The sequence below is a fragment of the Cryptotermes secundus genome, unplaced genomic scaffold (genome assembly GCF_002891405.2).
Source record: "Cryptotermes secundus unplaced genomic scaffold, Csec_1.0 scaffold5, whole genome shotgun sequence".
NCBI classification, from domain to species: Eukaryota; Metazoa; Arthropoda; class Insecta; order Blattodea; family Kalotermitidae; genus Cryptotermes; species Cryptotermes secundus.
The window spans coordinates 5,725,145-5,749,964 of record NW_019724742.1 but is presented as its reverse complement, the minus strand read 5'-3'; the positions used below and the strand labels follow the sequence as shown (position 1 = coordinate 5,749,964).

General features: G+C 40.1%; 2 protein-coding genes across 8 annotated transcripts in view; one reads left to right on the top strand and one right to left on the bottom strand.

Annotated features, from left to right (window-relative positions):
* Positions 1-3,535: 3,535 nt before the first annotated feature.
* Positions 3,536-24,773, bottom strand: LOC111862700 (START domain-containing protein 10). Of its 5 annotated transcripts, none has more exons than XM_023848310.2 (7): positions 24,348-24,773; positions 17,216-17,376; positions 15,846-15,993; positions 12,873-13,055; positions 9,720-9,841; positions 8,103-8,225; positions 3,536-4,538 (listed from the first exon to the last, which is right to left on the bottom strand). In XM_023848310.2, exons 1-7 carry the CDS (start codon positions 24,478-24,480, stop codon positions 4,434-4,436), a joined length of 975 nt encoding a protein of 324 aa, XP_023704078.1. In that variant the 5' UTR covers positions 24,481-24,773; the 3' UTR covers positions 3,536-4,433. The 5 variants fall into 5 exon arrangements, with proteins under 5 accessions (XP_023704078.1, XP_023704081.1, XP_023704083.1 ...); XM_023848313.2 differs by having other exon boundaries at positions 24,413-24,771; XM_023848315.2 differs by having other exon boundaries at positions 24,498-24,771.
* Positions 24,732-24,820, top strand: part of LOC111862699 (phosphoglucomutase-2) — a 33,420-nt gene continuing 33,331 nt past the window's right edge. Inside the window, exon 1 of one of the 3 annotated variants that reach the window (XM_023848303.1) lies at positions 24,732-24,815. The gene's annotated coding sequence lies outside the window, so the exon portion shown is untranslated. The other 2 variants (XM_023848307.1, XM_033750761.1) reach the window with 2 other exon arrangements.

Here is a 24,820-nt window from a genome sequence, read left to right as displayed (position 1 = left end):
CCCATCTATTTGCTTTTGAACAATGTGAGTAATGTTTATGAAATATCTATGAATATTCATGTTATTCATGACCACTCAAACGTCATACTTTTTACCTTTCCTTCAATTAGTAATAACAACGTGCTGGACAAACAAAATCATGTTGTTGGATTGCCTCTCAGTGGGATTCAGAAACAATGTATGGCAATGGATCTTCAAAAGATATTAAACTCTTTTCCATGATTTTTTAGAGCGTAAAACAGCACAGCAGCTGCATGAAATCTGTTTCGCTTCCTGTTTGATGGAAATAACTTGAGTAAATGCAGCTAGGAATTTTAAATCTGGTATGGTGATGATAATAAAAATTCCTATAAATTCTACATCACATAATGTTTATAAGTTAACAATAAAACAAAAAAAAAATGACAGTGCAAAACTTTGAGATTATATCCAACAAATTCAATGTACAAAAATTATCCCCCCCCAAAGTAATAAATATAATAAAAAAACATGATGATGATAATCTATAACGAATTTATAATAGAAAGAAATGAAACAATTCTGACCCAAGATTAGCACATGATCAGATGTTTATAGCCACACAAGCCCAGCATGCTAATCTCTGAACTCAACTGTGCATGACAAATCAATTATGAATTTACAGTACATATGATATATGCATTGGTATATGGCATAAAGGATCCATTTTAATATTATTCACACACCTACATTCTGGTCTTCCAAGTGGTTTCTTTCCTTCTGGCTTTCCCACCAATCTCTTATATGTATTTCTCTTCACCAACATTTGAGCTAGATGCCATACCCATCTCATTTTCTGTAACTGCTCATTAGAGTTAAGATACTATAAATTAGCTTAATTAAGAAAGATTAAGCATAAGTTATTTTTCCTTTTTTTTCTTTTGGTGCTACAGCCCTCATTTTGGCCTAGGCCTACCTCCATGAAACTCTCCATTCACTTCGGTTTACTAGATCTTAGACATTTGGTAGGACTACTTGGGCGGGTGATCAGCTCGTCACAAGGCCTCTACCTGTACACAAACACAGAAAAACACACACAAACATCCATGCCCTGGGTGGGGTTTGAACCCACGATCCCGGCTTCCGAGCAAGCAAAGACAGTGCATGCCTTAGACCGCTCGGCTACCATGACCAGCGAAGTATAAGTTATACTTAAGATAAATTAGGACTTTGTCCGAATTTTGAGCTCAAAAGTGGACAGGATGTGGCATTCGCTATGCTACATTCATGAGTGACATGGGTTCATCCTTGATGGATGGACAGGAGGTAGCATTCGCTACACTTCCTGAATTGTGCTGTTGAACTAGAGCAGTATTCCTTTGAGAAAAGGAGGGTTGACAGTTACTGCTAGCTCTCATTCGAGTGGAAGGGGGTCCAAACACCCACAATACTGGGAGGTATTTATCATCAAACTATCAACAGTTGATGTAATTAAGAACTAGGGTCATTTTCATTGGTAAAGGTAAATTTCTGCAGAACTCCCAGAATTTAAACTGGGCCAATAAGGCTTGTTTCAGGAAGGAGCTTCCGTTTTTAAGATTACAGGAACTTTTAGAAAGAACAAAGTTAATAATAGGAATTGAGGATACCAAATAAACATAAAGCCCAGGAGGTATAAGTTAAGTAGGGTTCTAAGCCATGCAATTTTTATTACAAGCACAATGAAAAAAATAATTAAATGTCCTGGTGTAGCTAAAGCATTCGCCAAAATAGTGAACATCACCTTCCTGGCCTGCTGGGGTGAGGCCCGATACGTCCTAAGAGGGAGTCCATCTCTACCTGAGCAAACAGGCTGGAACAATTGAGAGATAATCTGGAATGTAATTTCCAGAAGTCCAAGTACAATACTAAGAGAAAAAAAAATTATATATCCAGGTATGTAGGGCAGCCCTTTTCCAGAATAGTGTGTTAAACAAGGCAAGTAGATTATATAATAAATTACCGGAAAGAATAAGAATTTTACAAAATTTCAAAAGCTTTAAAAAGGAGGTAAAATCATTGTTGATCTCAAATATCTTTTACTCGGTCGATGAGATTTTAAACTCCAACTTTTATTAAAAATCGTCAAATTATGTTGGTGTTAAATCTTTCATACACCTTTCCTGACAGTAATAAGGTTTAAATGACGCAATCAGAAATTGATGTAATTGTGATTATGTAATTGATTGTATTTGTGTAATCAATGTGACTTGTCTTGTTCTTATTGACTATTTCTGGATACACCAGTGTTCCAGCCATATGGGGATCCATGGAAATAATAAAAATAATAATAATATGTACATAATATACAACTTTATATACAGTAAACCATCAGCAGCAACAAGCTAACATAAAACAAATATGTAATAATATCCATTTTTAAAAAAGGAACTTGACTTATTAAAGGCTGCTGTTATTACACAGCCTGTCTCAATGAAGAATTCTTCAATATCAGCTACTGATAAGTGAATACATAGAATATGTTGTATTTATAATCATTACTGCATTTCAATAACTGTACAATATTAATGACATGTCCTATGTCAATGTAATTGATCTAAAGGGCGAATAAAAAACAAACAAACACACAAACAAACTTGATACTCACCTGCCCCGTTATCCTCCCAGTTGTAAGCTACGCAAGTACACTTATTGGCACCCAAATTTCACTCCCTGCCTTCCCAAATTAACGTATCCGTTATATAATGAGCCTGCAGAAGGTGGTTGGAGTGTTAAGAGGAAGAGATCTGGAGGCAGGCAGCAGTGAAAGGTGAGAATTGTCACAACAAAAGTGGGCTAGTTACATTAAGCAGCCAATAGCGCTTGGCAAAGACAGCTTGCGGCCACCAGTGAAGGGGACGGGTATACTTCCTTGACTTGATCATTCTAATTGTACTTGGCAAAAAGTATAGGTTATGAAGCTCCTCATTATACAGTTTTCTCCAACATGCTATCAAACCTCTTTGATTCAATTATTCTCCTCAGCATTCTGTTCTCAAACAGCCTCAGTCGATGTTCCTCCCTTACTGTCAGGTACCAAGTTTAACACCCAAACAGAACCACACACAAATTTATAGTTTTGTATATTCTAAATTTTACGTTTTTAGACATCAGATGAGAAGACAAAATATCCTGGACTGAATTGTAGCAAGCATTAACCAAATTCAATCTACTCTTAATTTCATCCTGAATCAAATTTTGATTTCTTACTGTCGTTCCAAAATATCTGAATTGTGCCACATTTTCACAGGATCTAACTATCCCAATGTCATGATTTTGGCCTGTATTCTGGTGATGAGACAGCAACGTATATTGAGATTTCTCCGAGTTCACTTCCAGGCCAACCTGCTTACTAGCATGGCATGTTTTCCAGTTGCAAATGGAGGAGAAAGACTCTCCACATATGGAGAGTAGCTGCGAACATATTGAATAAGCAGTCATGGACACCTGATCAGCAGATTGTGTTTCACCATGGCACTTGACCTTATTCATTAAAGCAACTCAAAAACTTGCTGCTCATAACACTGCCATTTCATCATAATGCCTATTGTGTCCACATTGTAACAGTGTCAAATGGTTTAAGTTCTCTTTGATTTCATCCACTATGTCCACTGCATAGGAATTGCACAAACAACATAAAAAAAATTGTGTAAAACACAACAAGCCAAGACAATGATCTCTAAGCGATCTAATCTGAAATTCACTGCAGTGTGGAAAATGTGGAATCTTGAAGCCATTATTCCAAATGTGTTTTCTATAACCCTCCATGCTCATGACAAACGGTAATTAAAAATTCTTTGTTAATTAGTAAGTTCTCTTTACTGAAAGTTTTAAGAAGTCTTTACGTAATGCAAATGCCTCATCCCCAACAAACACGTATGGCAGTTCATTTGTAGCACCTTCAGCTTTCCTAGGCGAGGGAAGATTGAAATTTCCATTCAGTAGTTTATTATAAAATGTCGTGTTTTTGATTCCCCCTCTGTCCAAAACTCAGCCGCTTGTTCCAATATCACAATATATGAACTCGCAATTAGCATTCACAATTGCCATTAAACCAAACTGTTAAAACTGTTGAAATTAAACAAATGCATATTCATTGAACTTATTTCTTAAGAAATGAGTAGCCCCTATTGAAACAAATTGACAGATGAAAATCATCTTTTGTTTGATGTAGAAAAATGTGCAGAGAGCATATTTCCAATTAGTGAGCTGCTGCAAACTCAGAAAATCACATTTTCTTCACACTTTGCTTTAAACTATAAGCAAAAATCAGTACTCTTTACAAGATTTGCTTCATATTTAAAAAGTTATATGTTTTAAGTTATATGGTCAATGTATAAGTTTAATCTCTAAACACAGCCACAGAAAATGTTTTCTTCAGAGCAGCTGACACAAATATCATTCTGCAAAATAATTATCACCTGACCATTAAAACATCACTCACTGTCCTCATCTAAGTGATTCAAGTTTGTACCAAAACTCCGCACATCTACTCCCAAATCCTCTGGCTCATGGAAGATGTTGTCTGGTGTCTTCATACACTGGAATATAAAATTATAATTAAACTCATTACAATTTATAGATCAATATTAACTGCACTTTTGGAAGAAGTCTGAAGGAACAAGCAATACATGTACCATGAAATGATGTTAAATAAAGCACTCAGTGAGCAGGCTAGCAAAGTGGTAACAGTCCTGATTTGTGTTTGGGAGGTGACTCTCAAGTATCATCCTAGACATCGATGATCTTCCTTGGTTCCTCCAGGAACATTCTGGGACAGGGCCTCAAATGTGGGACAGAAGTGTTTCCTTCCACATCCTTTCAAATTCATTAAATCAACCTATAATTGAATGTTATAATCTGAAATACTGACAGCATCATTACACAGTTAAATGAATAAATGGAATAAAGTACTGAAACCAACATCATGATATACAAATTAGCGCTCCAGTGGCTGTGCGGACTAAGGCATGAACCGTCATTGCCCGCTCGAATACCAGGATCGTGTGTTCTAATTCACTCAAGCCATGGATATCTCCGTGTGTTTATTCTGTGTGTAGGTAGCAGCCTTGCGACAGGCTGATCCCCCATCCAAGGAGTCCTACAGACTGTGTATATATTAAGAAACTGAAAAAGCAGCCAAGTTCCACAAGGGCTCTAAAGCCACAGACAGATAGATGTACATAGCTAGTTTCCATTCACCTGGAAGCAAGCTGTTCTGCAGCCCTCCTTAGTCTTTGCAATCACATTACAGAGAACTAAGCCAAGAAATTCCATATAAGTCACAGCAATTCTTCTGACTTGTTCTAACCAGATCCAGGGATTCTCATGTTTCCTGTAGAGGTACGTTCCAAGGCATCTAATATCATTTCTGTGTATTTTATACATTCAAGCATATTTGAATACACAGTAGTGGCTGATCTTTGATCTTTGTACAAGGGCAAATACATAGACACAAATTTCACACCAGGCCACCATCTTCCAAATAAGGTTTACAGATAATAAAATATAAGAAGTGTAATGCAGTAACTACAATACAGACATACCAAAAGTTGGAATTCAAATATTATCAGCAGAAATGGGAGAAGAATGCCTACAGTGGCTTAGCCATGTAAAAGTGACAGAACAAGGACACCAAAAGATGCACTAGAACTGAGCCTCAAAGGAAGAAGACTAGCAGCCATGACTGGCAATGATCTAAGAAGCATGCAGATTCCAATATACATGTGTTACAAATCTTGAGAAGAGCAGCCCATCAGACAATACAGTTTTGAAGCAGAGGGAAGGGTAAAGGCCAGTTTCCAGCACCTTAAAACTTGAACATTTGGCTAGGGGAGGAACCCCTGACAGAAAACAAGGGCACACATGGCTCATATGACCTGTAGACAACTTGCACAAGAGATGGAAACCTCTGACATAAAAGCCCTGACACTTAGGCTGGAGGTTTTGCAGTAGGATGGCAGTCTTCCCCTGTAAAAGGACTGTCATGTGCATGAGCACCTATAAACAGGGTTTAGACTGATGGCTGATTTACTGAACACCTACAGAATGTAACTACAAATAACTATAGCACTAATGCTAATTCACACATTCTGCAGTTCAGTACAGCATGCATTATGTCTTCTCAGTCTGCTGTATCTTCACTGGTTGTCACCTGGTAACGGCTTCCAATGCCGTAACACCCTCAGCTTCTGTGTTCACATCCTTACTGGCCAGCGACTGTCTCATAACTTACTCCTACTTTTCTAAGTGACGTCTCAAGACTCTAGGTCTAGATTCTCATAATCGCATCTTCTCCTCACTATATAGCCTCCACACATACCACATAGAAAGCACCTCTCCCAACATCTTTTCTATAGTTGCATCACGTAGCTATTGCTCAGACCGCATAGAGAACACCATGCCTGTGTAAACACTAACACAGGCATAGAGAACACCATGCCTGTGTTAGTGTTTACAGCTATTACCGAGCAACGACAGTTGTTTACAGAGTCATTACTTAGCAATGGGTCTACATGCTAGTACAATGCTCAGAAGTAAAACAGTAATAAGCAAGTTGGATTTACAGTAGACACAACACAGACAGTGTTAGAGTATATGCAAGAATGTGCAACTGCAAAGATGTATTAGCAATTTGGAACAAATTATTCATGGTTTACCAAACAGTGCACACAAAATGATGTATTTAAATATGGGCAGAAGAGACAAAGCACAAATGAATATAACTGAGAAGTAAGAAGCTATAAAAATCTGTGGCATGACCTAAATACATTACTAAAAGATAATGTGGAAGACATTACTGTTGATCCTATAACTATAGAAGAATTAGATCAGGCATTAAGATAAAGGTAAACTTGTCCCTATGCTTAACTAATTAATCACCACACCATGTATACATCCACATTTACTTGACCTCAGCACTTATTGCAGATGAGCGGTCAGCTTCACGCCACAGCCACTTCAACCCAGAGTAAAGAGCCTCCAGTACCCACAGTATAGGAGGCTAGGTGGGCTCCAGAGCCAGTCTGGTCAACATTAAGAGGAGAAAATTCTTGACCCTACCAGACATCGAACTCCAGCTTCTCAGTTGTCCAGCCTGTAGCCAGTCACTATACTGACTTCACTTTTCTGCTTACAAGAAATTAAAAAATAGGAATGGCATAGGGGCAAAGGTCATCAATCCAGAACAATGTTTCCAAACTGAGTCCCATGAATTGTGCCTAAATGGTCCAAGAGTTGAGTGGACTCTAGTCAGTATCACATACAGCCCCTCTTTCAAGTATTTCCTCATCTTGTGGTTAGTTTCAAATTACTAGACAAGATGGTATCCCAGGTTAGAAGTATCTTAGGGTCAACACCAATCAGAAATCGTATTTTGTGTACGTGCAAAAATTGGATATTTCACAGTAAAATTTATACCAACTTCTGGTCACAGAAATTAGATACTCCCAAAGAGTAAATGCACTGTCATTATACTGTTTCTGGCTTCCCACAGCAACACTCAGGCCAGGGATAGTTCAGGAATCCAGAGGAAGGGAATGCCCACCATTGGAACCTGTTAGCCCAAGACTGGTGAAGGCACAGCAGGCCTGGAACACTTGAGCGTGTGCTCTAGAGAACTGTAAAGTGTGTGAATTAGTGCAATGGTTATAAGTACTTGTAGTTACAAGTTTTCATTTCTAGGTACCTTTAATGCTCACCTTTCGGTAGATTAATTTCCTCACAAAACTGAACCAAATTCAAACAATTTTATTTATTTATTTAAAGACATAGCATCTCAGATTATACTGAACCCAATGATAGAATGGTCAGTGAATTATGAACGTGAAGTATATGGAATTAAGGAGCCATAACAGAATACAAAGTACTATCCCATCATTTATGTGGAGGTACAAAGAGAAAATTAAAAAAAAAAAAAAATTAGCCAGCAAAGCTGCTCTCTGGTGCAAGATTTGAACCCCAAACCTACCAAATATGAAGCAGGAATGTTACACTGAACCTTGATGTTTAATAGCAAACAAATTAACTCACACTGAAACCAGCTGCTACAGAACCACACACGATGAAGAGGCAGTATATGTTACATGTCTCTGGTCAAAACTTACATCTTGAATAGTGATGCGTGGAGCAGTCATTTGTTCAGGGTTGTGCCATGGTTTCCAGTCTGGACTGTTTTGTTCCTTCCACTCAGGATATGCCTTGGAAGCCTTCAACAGTTTCTTCACCAACTACAACAAAACAGCAATGTTTATGTACAGCACAGAACATAAGAAAGCATCATCATCATCATCATCATCATCATCATCATCATCATCATCATCATCATCATCATAATCATCATCATCATCATCATCATCATCATCATCATCATCAGTAATGTCAGACGACAGGTCCACAGTCTCTTCCAAAACAATTCCTCCACTTAATGCGATCTAGAGCTTTCTCCTTCAAATGACAGTATCCTCTTCTGTCCCCAAGGTCATCCAGCATCTTCTTATGTCTTCTTGTCACTTCTATCCGCCCCTCTATCTTTCCTTCAATAACTTCTTTTAGAAGGCAGTTTCTGCATAAAACATGACCAATCCAATTACCCTTCCGTTTTCTTATTTCTACAGGTCAGAAATCTCAGAAAATGATAAGTGGAAGCTGTGGGTTGCTAAGCAGATCACTGACACTGCATAATCCAAATACTGTACTAACTTATCAGATAAGAATACGAACAGAGTGTAGGAAAGAGAATGACACTATAATCAGAAAATGCCAATTCTTAAACACAATTCTTAGTCGTCTGCCATATTCAGATGATTTTCTCTCCTTAAGGGAATAATGTAGGTTCATGAGATCACCACACTGTGTGTGTCTATTTTCCCCCTTCCCACTTTTAAAACAGTTGGCCAAGTTTCAAGAAACTCAGTAAGCACATTATGCCACTGGAGGACACCTCAACATATATTTTAATATCCTCACGCAGTAGTGTAGCTGGTTGAGGCACTATGCTACAAGCCAGAAGATCACGTGTTCAACTGCCAAAGTCAGTGGGTTTTCCAATTGACCTAATCCTTCCAGCTGCATTATGACCCTGGATTCGACTTAGCCTCTAAGAGAAATGAGTACCAGGAACCTTCTTGAGGGTAAAGGGCGTCCAGTGCGTAAAGCTGACAACCTCACTGTCATTTGTGGGCCAATTGTATAGAAAATGTCACAGCCTCAACATCTCACAGCTCTATGGGCTTCCACAGCCTGTTACAGGGATAGCTTTACCTTTTCTTTTTTTCCGCTTTTGAACCCACACTGTTAGAGGCAGCTGCAATATTGCATCTTTGTTACATCAAACTATCACTATGAAAGTCACTTTAAAACATGAATCTCCTAAAGCAATGTTCTGAACATAATGGTATATACTACCATGTAACATGAAAAGTCACGCCTTGCTGCCTTGCTTTCCACCTGCTTTCATGCTGGTTTTTTGCTTGCCTTATTCATCAACCATGAACTTAGAAGCAACATGTTTGTTCAAAATGTTGGTCAACTCTCAGCAGACTATACAGTGTTATTTTCCACAAGACAGAACTCTTCATAACCATCGATGTGAGAACCTAAAATCCTACAATCCATATAAGGGCCTGTACATGAAACACCACAACCATCGCACACTATATTAGGAGGCAGAATATAAATTGTTGCCAATTGGTGTCCAGTACTGGGAGATTAAAATTACTTACTTTTGGAGCAAATATTTGGGTAACTTTGTTCACTAGCCATGGAGGTAATGTGCCATGAGGATCAGTCTGGGAGACATAACCAAGCTCGGAGCTTGCAGAGCCTGAAGGACGGATCAGGAAGCCTGCCAACATATTAAACCATGATAACCAAACGTTACTTATGATGATGTTTGGCATTACCTAAAGTATAAATGAAATCCTTGCCAGTATGGTTTCATTTAATCTGAATCTGCCATCACCAATTTGGTTAACTTACCCAAATTTCATTACCCCTTTGGTCAGTTCTTGGAGACAAGCTGATGCCAATTATTTTGATCTTAGCAATGAATTTGATCTTGTGCCTCATACCTGTTCCTTTGTAACTATAGTGCTTCTGAACTTTAAGGGGGTTATATAAACTGGTTTTGTAGTTACCTAACCGAGAGACACTCCCAGGTCTGTGTTTCTGGAATTATTCCTTTACCTTTTGAAGTATTCTCCAGTGTTCTGAAGGAACTGTTCTAGGCCCCTTGCTTTTCAGTGTATTTAATAAGACTTATGGGACACAATTAACTACTCTAGGTATCTACTACCTGCAGATGCTATCAAAGTCTACTGTCCCATTAAATCTCCTAAAGAATGCAATCTATTAAGTCTGTCACTGATACTACACAGGTTTAGTGCATTTCTGCTAACTACATGAAACTCAGCATAAGTAAATCTAAAGATATGCCCTTCTCAAGAACTAATCCACTGATCTTGTCAATCCTCTATAACCTGCTCTGACTCTATGAGAGTATATGTCTGGAAGGCTGCTGAATAACAAAGAATTTAGAGAAAACGTGGAGATGAAAAGTGAACAGCCGCCTTTCAAACTTCAGTCAATGGAGAACACTTTCATGAAATATGGTAGTGTAATGGGCATAAACATTTCCAAGGTGACATTTCTCAGACACTATGGTGCCATAACTTAAATATGCCTAAAATATATACTATAAAAGTTTGAACTTTGATCACATTAGCATATGTTTTCCTAGCACAACATTAAGTTGGTTTGTCTCCTGTGGAGAGAAATCTCGTTTCCTTTGGCTAATTAAGAATGACCTGCGGGTGAGGACCCCAGTTGTACAAAGTATCCCCTGTGAGTGAGGTCAGGTCTAAATTGGACAAACACACCATTCATTTGTGCAACACTGAAGAAGCACCACCTGGACAAGAGAGCTGCCACAAAGCATGGCATCCAGTCAAGTAACACCAGCATCATCTCTACCAGATCCAGTTCTATGGGTCGTATCATCAGGGAGGCAACTGAGGTTGAGCTCCAGCCCAATAATACATATGGGGTGGACTGCTTCTGCCTGAGCATGCAATCATCTCATCTGCCCCACAGAATTCTCTAGATGGCTGTCCACTGGGCCATATGCGTCTGTGTGCACTGCTCTTGTCAGGGCATCAATCCTGCCTTCAGCCTTTCCTCCCTCCCTCCACTGTTTTTGCTCTTCTTACCACCACCATATGCTAGCAACCCTCACACAACCTCCTTCCCAGTGCTACCCCCATGTTTAAATGTCGGCACAGTCAGCCCTTGTTAGGGCACCACCTGGTTACTCTTTTCTCGTCTCCTACTGGTTCACTCTGTTGCTCAGAGAAACAGAGAGAGAGTCAATGGGAACTGATGGGTTGGCTCGCAAGTTCTTTCCTGGCTCAACGAACACTATATTCTGAAACAGCTTAAGCTGCCTTCCTGTGCACACTGTCCTTTTGCCCCCTTCCCTTCCTACCCACTGTTTTCCTATCCACCCCCACTCCTTCTTGCCTGTCAGGGTATTACAGGTAATTTCTCTGGCATTCATTCAAGAACTAGACTTTGAGCTGATTGCTGGTTTGGTTGCATCAGAGTCCTTGCAGGTCGATAGATGTACGTTTTCTTGCTTATAAACAATGAGGTGAGTGTGTGTTTTCTGAATCTGGTTTGACCTCTGTTTTCCAAATCTCTGTCTTGAACATTTTCTTTAATTTACTCACCTATGGTGGGTCCCCCTGGTTGGTATATGTATCTTTCATCTAGGCTTACCTCTTGGGCTGACTGCCATATCTTCATTTATTCATATTGTAATGTGGATGGCGCAACAGGAAGTAGGGGTGACTTGAACTCTGTTTCCATGAGTGACGTCACGTAACCCCACTCCTCCCATCATTACGCAACGCTCAGTAAACACCCCTCCCCACTAGGCTGTGACGTCATGCAACAGACCACTCCATGCAGTGACTATCACTAGGCTATACATAGGTAGAAACACCTGACAACAATACCTGATATCTTTTGCCAAGCAGCAAGGTGTTCTCTATGTGGTCTGTGCCGAGCCTAAATAAGGAGCAGCGAACACTATTCAGGAGTAGTGAGTATTGAGTTACTAGTATTCAGTATGAGTGGAAGTCCAGCAGTCACCAAGTGGAGTTGCATCATGTGCATGGCAGTGACTACAGCAGGGGAAGTAATTGTGATACTGCAGATGGCAGTAGTTGTGAAATTGTAAACTGTGTAAGTGTAAGAGCGAATGTGGAATAAATGTGAAACATCCAAGACAGTGTGAAGTTATTTGTCGCGATACAAACACCCAACATGTGACAATATTGTATTACTCATTACTATTTTAAGCCTTAGCCCCTGTAATCAACCACACCAATATCAGTGACCACATTTGTTCAAATGCCATGGCCTGGTTATTTGTGTTGTACTTATTTCTTAATTACATGTCCATTGGGCCCTACTTCTACAGTACCATATCTTTCTTACTATTATGCTTTCATAATCACAGGACATCTCAAGTGGCAAATAAAGAGGGTCCAGGGGAGGGTACTATTTACTCTCCTATTTCTATCTAACTCTTCCTCCCTGAGAGACCTGTATTACTGCTTCTGTATAATCCCATATTCTTCTGCAAGTGACTTTCTGTATTTGCTGCCTGCTTAATGATGGTTTCTTGCTTAGACGACGCTTCAACTCTGAAGATGGAAGCAATATGTTCCTCCAAAACATTGGTTGACTTTTACCAGACTACATGGCAATATATCCCAGAAGACAGAACTCTTCAAGTACAAACTGACACATGTTTACCCACATCCTTGTGACAAATATTTCATTAAAAGACATTACATATATATAATGCTTACTGAACTGTGGACTGTGACATTCAATTTCACCTGTCAGGTAGGATGTTGCACGAATAAAGCCTCGTCTTGGGGGGAAATCCTGGTGAAACACAGAATGGTTAATGATGAATTGTTCTTGCCCTGTGTCTAACCATGATCGTTGTAGTACGAAATCTCTGTTCCGTAATGGTGCTGGGCAGGACACTGCAAAACAACAAAATACGTATGAGGTTAACGGCAGAACTTTTAGCGAGTTCAGTGTATATAGGATGGGCTGCACCTATTATAACATGATGTATTCTCTTCTTATATTTGTGCCATCTGTTCACTGTACCTGACAGGGGTGAAACAAAAAAGTACTGAAAATGAATGATACAGTTTGGTAAGAATACCCCCCCCCCAATAAAATCAAATACAGCACATTGTGTTCTAGACCTGAAACACAATGTTGAATTGAGATCAGCCCATTCTTGTACCCTGAAGAGATTAAACTCATACACTGAATAGAATGTTATGAGAAAGCCAGTATCTGTTCATGAAATCTGTTTGGAAAGGGATGCTCTGGGGGGATCACAAAAAATTTGAGTCAACGTACTTTACAGAAGGCCACTCTACAGATGGTGAGGAACAAATGGACAAAACTATGGAAACACCCAACAAAAAACACATTACCATGAATAATATGGTGTAGGACAACCTCTGGCTTGCAGTCTCCTTGGAATGGATATACAGAGGTCAAGTATGATTTGTAAGGGAATCTTGTGCCATTCTTCCTGCAAAACATTGGCAAGCTCTGTTAATGATGATGGAGGTGGAGAGCACGCACAGACTGCTCTTAAAAATAGACCACAAAGGCTCAATAATATTGATATCTGTTGATTGTGGGGGCCATGGCAGATGTGACACTTCATCTTTGTGCTCAGAAAACCAGTCCTGGATGATGTGAGCTGTGTGAACACAGGCACTGTCATCTTGGTAAATGGTATCACCATTGGGGAATAAAGTTTGCACCATGGGATGGACCTGGTTGCCCAAAATGGTTACATAGTCATTGGCAGTGACGTGACCTTGCAGGGTAATGATGGGTCGGACAGAATACCATGATATGGCTGCCCATACCATGATCGAACCCCCGCCATGTTTCACTCTTGGCAGCAAACAATCTGGATTGTAAGCTTGGGATGGTGTTCTCCAAACAAACTTGGCCAGAAGTCGGAAACAGTGTGAAGGTGGACTCATCCAACCAAATGACCGTCTTCCATTGCTCCATAGTCCAGGTTTTATGACTTCAGCACCATACTCTCCTCTTAGTGGCATTTTGATCACTGATGAGTGGCTTTGGAATTGCAGCTCCTCCAGAAATACCCTGCTTGTGGAGCTCCCTTTGTACTGTTTTTGTGCTGACAGGGTAGTCTTCTTATTTTTCGTCATAATCCTACGCAATGTTTGTCTGTCTCAATCACTCAACACACATTTCCGTCCATGCTGGTGTTTATCGGATGTGGTTTTCCCAGTCCTCCTGCATGCAGTCATAATCTTGGCTACTGTGCCTTGCGAAACACCAAAAACATCGGCTACCTTGGTTATGGAAGCACCCACCATATGGGCCCCAACAATTTGCCTGCGTTCGGATTCTGTTAGCTCTGACATGATGCACTAAAAACTGCACAGAACACTGTCTCAACAAGAAATGAAGCTTGCAATGTATTGTGAAGGTGGTACAGGTAGTGGTATTGGGCAGATATGACAGCGTGACCTACAAACGTCGCTAAAATAAACACTTCAATTCAGGCATGCATTTCACGAGGTGTTTCCATATTTTTGTCCATCCCCTGTATGTAAGACCAGAAGGATCACCATACAAACTAAAAAATTAGACAGAATTTAAAGACAAATATCATCATCATCACTGGCACGACAGCCCTTTGTGAGCCCTGGCCTTCCTCAGGATTGCTCGCCATTCTTCTCCATTCGATGCTACATTTCTCCAGTTCTTTACACCCAAAATTCTTATGTCCTGCCACACACATTCTTCCCATCTTAATCTTGGTCTTCCCACTCTCCTATTTCCTTCTGGTTTAGTATTAAGAAAGACAAATATACTCTGGAATATAAATAAAAGAATAACAGAATAAGAAGAAATGGACATGTTTTAAGAATGAATAAAGATATAATCACATAGGTTTCGAACATGAAACTAAAAGGAAATCAAAGAGTACAGTCTTGTGGGTTGTAATGCTACACAATTTGAATACAGTCCAACATTTTGGAGAATATGATCTCCTTCTCAGGCTCAAAGAGTAAGACAAGCAAGACATTGACGAAAGCAGGGAGAAAGCTGAGCTTCGCTTACACTTTCACCTTGAAGATGGAAGTTATATTTCATGTAATATTGAACTCTCCATGATGACATGACACTAAAACCCAGAACACTGTACTCTTCACAGCCATTACTGTGAAAACGTGAAACCCAGCATAATAGGAAGATGATTATGAGGAAGGCTGGCTCAAAATGGGAACAACAGGATAAGGAAGACATCACACAGAAGGAACAACATGGGAAAATACTGAGGGTGAGGAGCTTTCAGAAGAACAAGACAGAAACAGAGATGTGGCTGGTAGGTGACCCACATCAAATGGAAAAGGTTCACAACAAATATGAAATTTATAGTTGCTGAGGAAAAAAATATCATTAAACTGGTAGTGGTATTTTCAATTTTTCCAGCTGCACTATGGCCCTGGGGTTGACTCAGCCTCTAACAGAAATGAGTACCAGGAATCTTCCAGGGGGTAAACGGCGGCTGGTGCATAGGGCTAACAACCTTGCTGCCATCTATGAGCCGATTGTCTAGAAAATGTGTGAGCCTCAACATCTCACAACCCTACGGGCCTCCACGGCCTGCTGCAGGGATAGCTTTACTTTACTTGATGGTCTGTGAACACTGTGACTTAATCCTATAAATGGTGTTCATTAAGACTCTGGCGCTATCTTACTTGCATAATACCCAACATCATTGTTTGGGTTAAGGCAGCCAATGTCATGTGATTCAATCATATGTTGGTCCCACACTTTCCTGTAATCTGGGTCATGCAGCACATCATACACTTGCTGAGGACTTACTTCAGCAAACACAGTATGAACCTGAAACACAAAAGCTCAGTTTAATACAATTAAATTCATCATACGCCAGCCTTTGTGAAATGCACTAATGCCAAAACACTTTTAAATGCAGCTGAGGTGAGGTTTCATTCTTCTGGGCTGTGGCACAATGTCATCTGAAAGAACCTCCTCTACCCTGAAACCAGAGTCAGTACAGTCCTCTTCAACAGTGACATCCACCTACCAGACTACAAGGTGATATACCCCATAAGGCTACATTATGGAACTTTATAATGTAGTGTATGCCATCAAAAAGGGAACAGCAAAATAAAAGATTCCACGTTACTGTAGGTTTCAATAGCTAATATAGCATAAAATTATGTTTCAGCATCCAGCTGAAATAATTAGTCACAATTTATTATTTACATAAAATTCTGTCTTTTTTCTGGAGCTTCTGTTGAAGTTCAGTGGTTGTGTGGCTGCTTCTCACTGCCACATTACAGCCACTTGTTTCTCTCAACATGAGTGAAACAAAGTGAAATAACTTACATCATATAATTAGCATACTTGATGTTGGCTGTTTGAGGATGAAAACAATCACACATCATTAATGAAGGCTGCAGAAAAAGATAGAACTTTAAATAATAAAAATCTCTCTTATCCAGCTTGTATGGGGAATGGGGTCTGCCAGTTATATGAATTTGCTGGTTGCAAGAGAACAACTCTTACAGAAATCCAATACAAAGTTAAGACAATTTTTTTACTTCAGTTCTTGCACTGGAATCTTCCTAGGTGACATAGCGGATTGACAGATGAAAGATTTCAAACACATATGCTATAATGTGATCACAAATTTAATTAGCCTCTTTTGTAATGGCAGCTGAATGAGGAAGGATGATGGGTGGCACTTCTACTGGCAGCTGGGAGAACTAATGTGTGGCAACTGTACACATGCACATAAGAGAATTTGTTTTTGGATAAATTTATAAAAAACTTATTTGATATTTCTGCTGGTCAGTTGAGAATTCCGGAAGCTGGGATACCAGATAACCAGAGTTGATTGTATTTTGATATATGGGTACCAATGTTCTGGAGGAACCAGCTGCCTCCATCTTCAGGATGGAAGAGTAAGCAGCATGCAGACAACCATAGCACTCGCAACCTCTCCCACTTGCCACGTGCAACAATTTGTGGTCACATTCACAGAAAACTCATTGTATAATTATTACCACATATACAGCACATGAATGCAGTAGTTTGGTACCTTTATCATTTTGAAGCTTGTGGTCGGTATAGATTTTGTCCAAACTTTTGTTGATGACTTGTTATAATCAAGCCTCCATCCTGTGTGATCATCTATTAGTTTCTTCAGCTTCTCGAAGTCCTGATCCTCAGCAACTTTAACTACTCCAACATCCATTTGTTCTGAAATGATTGTTATAAAGTAAGAGCTGGTTTGGTAAAACAATGAACAAGATGGATCACTTTACAAAGCAAGGGCCTGTGGACACTCAGCCAGGAACTAACGAGACACTGTGACAGGACTCGCAACGCACTTCATGACATGAAACTTGTGATTCTCATAGCAGTGAACAGTAACAGTAGTCTTATGGAATGTGGCATTGTGTGGTTTGGTAGACAGATGCTATCATTTGGATGAACATATTGCCTCCAACTTCAGCACAGACGTAAGGATAAAATTCTGGTGTCAGTTTCAGGATGTTACAGTTCTACATAAAGAAACTATACGCTGAAAATGGAGGCATCATCATGGTACTTACATACTAAACTATAAGGCAGTGGTTCTAAACCTTTGTGAGACTGTGGCCCAGTACATTTTTTTATAAGGGTCCGGTATAATTGATGCCAGGGCCCAGCAGTTGAGAAACACTGCCATAGGGTGTCACTTACCAGAAGACTGTAACCCTATCATCATAATATATTAATGACGTGGGGGTTGCACTGGCATTCTCACTCTACACATTCCAGTTTGATGGGAAGCCCCAGAACCCATTCCTGTAAGGCTATCCGCTCCCTTCCAGCAGCACTGCTACGACTCTACCAAAACCAGTCACTACCACCTTGCTGTTGCCTCTTCATATTGGGGAATGAATATGGTTGCACTTCTTCGTCGCCCATTCACAGCATATGGTGCCCCAAATCCACAGATGCATCGTGGATGTACAAGACATCCAGTCCCAGGATAAACTCATTTGTGACACTGGTGATGAACACCCAAGCTGTCAGTGGGTGCTGCCTCAGATTTAAAGTTACTACGACTTCCTTCAAGATCTCATCACAAATCTATATAAGATACTCACAACCAGGGGGAGTGGCACGCTCAATGGGGCACAAAGCAGCTGCAATACGGGGATAGGAGGAACAGAAAGCAAAACATATAAATAATAATGACGCACATTAAGAATACTACTGACAAAGTGTACAGTGCAGTAGATTCCTTAAAAAGTGTGTTGCCTGAGGATGGCCCTGTGAGACCCAAACGTGTAGCACCTAACATATAATATATTGTAGTGGTTGGAGAACGGACAATGGGAAGAAAAGAAACACTGAGCCAGCCAAAAAAAGACATTGCAAGTACATCCTCGGAAGGAAAGGACCAGTGATGCACTGTTAAGCTATTCGGGATGAACAGCCTTAAGGAGGGAGCAGTGTGATGTGTCAAACCGTTGTTGTGCAACGGGATATGGAACAAGTTACCATGAAGACAGACTCTTGATAAACAGTCGGTTGCCAAGTTACGCAACAGTGGAACGAGGTTATGCAACAATAAGGAAAGTAGTGTTTCTCTGTGCTGTGCTGACCCGAAACAACATTGGTTGCTATGCAGCAGTAAACAATTCTCAGTAGCACTGCCAAGCAATGCCTCTGTAAAGACAGCGTCATGCAACAGTGAAGCAAGCTGCATTTTCTGCCTGTATGAGTGAGGATTTATAAGAGAAACTGGAATAACTAAGGAGCCAACCCTGCAAGTCGTAGGATGCGATGAAAAGAGAAGTCTCAAATCTGAGACAGTAAAATATGGTCGCAAATCCCAAGGGACTAAGATTGCGCTGACAAAGGGTAGGCATCATATACAAAAGACAGACCCATCCTCTCATCAGAGAGGGCGCCCCAGAGAAACAAGATCATAACTGTCAAATGGTAGTAATTAATATCTGGTCATGAGCCCCAGATGGGGCTAGACACCAAGACTTACTGACTGACTGACTGACCGTCAGTCGCAGTGTGACTCTGACTTTGACTAAGAAGCCATTATTCACCAGTATACAGCAGAACAGAAATCAGGCAGTCAGTCAAGACAGCCGCAGGAAGAACTGAACGCGTGATTAGATTTTATGTGTGATCTTCAGTGATAGTTTGTGATAACTGAGAAGGCACTGGGTATTGGGAGTGTGTAATTCAGTCACACTTGTATAGCTCCCATGTTATACTGAAAATAAGTGAAGGCTACTGAAGATAGAGTGAATAGATTAGTGTGTAGGGTTTGTAAATTGTGTAAACCTGCAACAGTGTTATAATTAATTGTAGTTATGACTTGTAGGTTGTTAATAAAAACAATTAACAATCCAAACAGTGTCCACAGTAGTCCAAGCACATTACACTTTGTTTGTCCTTCCATAATCTTCATCGTCTCTTGAGAAGATGTCCGCGTACTCAGCCACGAGTTCCTCCAGCTCTTGAAATTCTTTGGTGTTTAGGTGTGGCTTGGACGCTGATGTCACATCTGCTAATTTCGGTTTTAGGTCTGGTATTTGTGGCTGCAACACATTGGGCAAAGTCGCTAGAGTTACTGGCTCACAGTGCACCAGAGGGGATCCTCTCCTGAGCTTCTGGTCCATGTGGGTAGCATTCATGACCCTCACCGGTACCTCATGACAGTCTTGAACTAGGGTCCTGGCTATGTAGATTCCTTCAGGCGGATGGGCCTGTGGGCTTGGTTCTACTAGACCATTCTCCACTCCCAGAGAGTTGTCCATTCTAGCCATCACTACTCCCTCGCACTGTGCGAGGGGCATGGGCGTTCCACATCCACATCCTGTTGCCCAACAACAGTTTGAAATATCACAATATATATATATTAATGATATTTTAAACATTCTGACAAACATTTTAGTGAGTTAAATGTGGATTAGTGTCATCTATTTTATTTTTTTTTATTGCTAGTGGGGTGGGACTAAGTCGCTTGTAGTGCAGCCACTTCTGGCCTATTGTACCAGCCCCAGATGATAAGTAATGGTGATTGTGGAGCAATTTGTGGACTGAAGATTGGCAGGGGAAACCGAAGTACTCTGAGAAAACCTGCCCCAGTGCCACTTTGTCCACCACAAATCCCACTTGACCAGACCCGGGATCGAACCTGGGCCGCTGCGGTGGGAAGCCAGCTACTAATCGCTTGAGCTATGGTGCAGCCTAGTGTCATCTAAGTCTACATTAATATTAAAACGTCTATGTATAACACAGTCCATCAATAATGCAACAAATTGATCATTTTCTTCCACTTATACTTTAATGCAACATGTTTCGGCCTTTGATGGCCATCTTCAGGTGTCTTAATATATTAAAACTGCTACACTGCATTAATATGCCCTAAAATCACATGCTGTAGTGCACTTAATGAAATAAAATAAAATAAAATCCATTACAATTTTCTATTAAAATTTTCATTACTTTGGTGAAATTGTGTTCCACCTCACAAGGGGTGTCGTCCATTTGTTTAGAACTATAAGGTTCTGTCACCCCTTGTGAGGTGGAATACAATTTCACCAAAGTAAGGAAAATTTTAATAGAAAATTGTATTGGATTTTATTTTATTTTATTTTATTTCATTAAGTGCACTATAGCATGTGATTTTAGTGCATATTAATGCAGTGTAGCAGTTTTAATATATTAAGACACCTGAAGATGGCCATCTAAGGCCGAAACATGTTGCATTAAAGTATAAGTGGAACAAAAAGGAACAAGTTGTTGCATTACTGATGCAGTGTAGCCATTTTAATATGGCTTCAACAGTTTGCTTAAATACAGAACTATGCTAATATTGTTGCATTATTGATGGACAAAAATCTGCAAATGATACTTCAATGCAACAGGATGCTGAAATATAATAATATGATGTTCCTGTATTCTTGTCTCCTGTCCATCCCTTGGCATTCAGCTGTCATGGCCCTGTCTTGCCAGCATGATGAATGTGCACCAAAGAGGTAGGAGTGATAGCACTGGTGCCGTCTTTATTTCTTCCACTCCTTTCTGTGGTCTTGGTAAATCTGCTTCTGGGAACACTGTTATCAGCAGTCTCTTGTCAGATGGCTGAAGCACCCACATTGCCAGTATGTAAGTTTCTGATCCCCACAGCATTCAGTTGTGGTCACCTGGTTCCTCCAGGTTGCCCTGGCTTTCACTTGTCGGAGCATGATGAATGTTCCAGCTGACATCTTGGCAGCCTCCAGCTGAAGGGCCTGATTGAGGCCTCCCGTGAATAGTTGCTGTTCCATGTCTTGAGCCCTTATCACACTCATGAATGCGTGGGCTGCATCCTTACAGATGTAATGTTCAGGAAGTCCTACAAGGGTGCAGTGGACCACCTGCTTAATGGTGGTGGCAAACTACTGCATGGTCTCACCGAGCTGGGTGTTTGCTTTGAGTCAAGAGAGGTGTGCTGCAGTCAGCTGGTGGTCCATGTAGGGACTCTCCAGTGCCTCATATGGTGCTTCTGTAGGGATGCCATGTAGAATACTGGCCCACCCCTCCATGTTGGCAAGCAAGTGTATGGCTTTTTCAAGGGATCCCCAGTTGTTTGTGCCCTGTCATGACCTCGAACTGGTGGCATAACATGGCCCAAGAAGCCGAACTGTGAAACCTGGGTGCTTTTACTATGTCTATGCCACTTCCCATGCTCAGCCTCAGTTTAAGGGTTCTCCTAGTCTTGTCTAGGGATGAGGAACATGTTTACTGAGAATCTGCCTAGTGATGAATGCCTTCTCTGGCCAATGCTCTGGTTGAGGCATCATGTCACTGATTAAGTGCCTCAAAGTTCATGTCATGAAATTACAATTATTGAAACAGCAGTTTATCCTGAAATATAAGAAATGACTGAATGCCCTAATAGTGAAGAAAGGCTGATTTAAATCTGAGCAGACTATTAACATTTTACTGTCATTACTGTAGAGAACTGCTGAGGAATAGTGTGGTTGTGTTGTTACCAACAGGCACAAGCAGCTGCCTGACCTTATTTACATGGCATACTCTTTACAACTTTTTATGCACTTCACTGAATGCATAACACAGGCAACCATACTAAATTTAAACAGATAAGTTACAGAAGCACTGTCACACTCTATCATAAAATGTTTAACATTATGTTAAATGTGAGTTACACAAACAACTATAAGTTACAGTTTCCCCACTTTATCAAACAAATGTTTGAAAAACAACCGTGTCTTGCACACAGAAAAATGTGCATGGCTAAACTGAATTTTAAACTCTACCGTTATTGCAGATAATTTAATATGGAATGAACAGTGTTTGAAAGAAACTTAAAATGTCTTGAAATTATCTGAAACCACCCCTTTAGCAAAATTGAAAACGTGTTACTACACAAAGGGTAAATATAGCCATTTTATGCCCTTCCATTCCAATGATTTAAATATATATGACATTTTCAGCCCTGAAAGTTTATCTTCTACTAGGGAACAGCTTGTAAAATGAAAGAGAAAACTGCAGATTGTAAAAGACTGGCTCCAATAATTCTTACTAACATTTCTTGAAAACCTGGACAACTCTATCTGCATTCACATGCCATGGCACAATTCGGGGAGCAATTTTACACTTTTGAGAAAGATAAGACAATTCCAGATAGAAGGGCCACTGATAGACCATAAAACCTTGATGGGATACAAACATTTCAGTACAATTCCTTCACATCAAGTATGGATCACTGAAGGCACCTTCATCCAGCATCACATGGTAAAAACTTAGACCAGCATGTAATTATCATATCACATGATCTATACCCATAAATATTGTAACAGAAGGAGAATAGTCACTGCAAGGAGTAGCCGAAACAACAGGAGACCCACCAAGCACATCCTTGGAAGAAAAGGAATGAGGGTGCACCATTAGGCTATTCGGGACGAACAGCCGTAAGGAGGGAGCAGTGTGACGTGTTGCGCTATGCAGGACACCCCTCCCCCCCTGCCAGCGGTGACGTAACACCATCGGAGCGCTGTCATTACTAGGGTAATAGCCAAGTCAACACTCCTTCCCCTACCCCGCCATCGGTGACGTGGCCAAGGGATGCCGCGGTTGCTATGCAGCTGTAAACAACTCTAGGCAGCGTTGCCAGTAACACCTGTAAACATGGCGCCAGACAACAGTGGTGCCTATTACGTAACTGTTTTCCCGTTGTCCGGCTGAGGGTTTATAAGAGAACTACACAGCCGCCAATGACAGTTCTCAAGGCAGCAGTTACGAGTTACAAGTTAGCCAGCAGTGAGTCACTTAACCAGTCATTAGCTGTCTATCTTTCATCGGAGTATTTGTGATACTACCAATGGCAGTAATTGTCAGATTGTAAATTGTGTGATTGTAAGATTGATTAATTATATGAAAATCTTCTACAGGGTTCTGACAACCTATTGTAAACAACTGTAAGTATTGTAACTTTATTCTCTTATTGTAATCAGCCAAAGTACAGTAACTGACTTGTCCTATATCATGTAACAATGATCTATAGAGACAAAATAAATAAATAAATAAATAAATGGTATATTACACTTGGGACTACTGAGTTTCTGGTCTTCTTCCACCATCTAGTATTCTAAAAGAACACAATATTCTTTCCTTGTCTGTGACCAGTGTCTCCCCCTTCCCCCTTTGGATGGAAGCACACAGTTTCTAAAACAGTGTTCTTTCAAATATCTGATGAAAAATATCAGAAACTCCAGTAATCCAAATATTTAAAACTATACTGTGAACTACACTATACTAACCAATTCCCCTTCCCTCTTTTATTGTTTAATATTCTGTAATATTTTTGGGAGAGCAGTCAGTGATAGGGGAAATCAAAAGTCTGATTTGTCTTTTAACATATTATATTACACATATTGGCTACGCCTACTGTGTTCTGACAAGAAGCTGCAAAATTCCTAAGTTTATTCAGAAACATACGATATTTCATTACGACCCCGCATGAATCATAAAGTGACTTCCCTTATGTTAATGCAACAGTATTTACTAATGCATTAAATAATGTCAAAATTAACCAACACGTGTCACATTGAACTATGCGCACAATTTTATAAGAAATTATACATAGGGGCGGAAACACGACAATAATCAGAAATATTTTAAAATATTACCCCTATAACAAAACTCACTTCTGCAGTCCTTTCTAATAGTGTCCTTGATATTCTCACTTTTGGGCATATTGCAGATTACATACCATATAACATGATTCAAAATCCAATTCGTGTCCACAGCTACAACACTAATTCTTCTCTTTACTAACATGAGTCGTATACACCTACATTGTATGCGGTAAGAACCGTCGGCCTTTGGTCATACCTCATTTTGAAAAGCTTTTTCAGGATACAATGCTGATAGTTCATTTAAAATTCAGATAACTCTTTATGAAGTCTGTCAATTCTGATCATACACTTTCACTCTAAACTACACTCATTTTATACGAAATTTCAACATCAGTAAAAGACTCGTATAATATTAACTTAATTATTTTATTATAGTATGCTGTCCACACAATTTTCGCTCACGAGCAGTTGCATTAAATCATTACTCCGAATCAGCCGAATCAGCTGACTGAAGTTTCCCATGTGATCGAGGTTACGGTAAG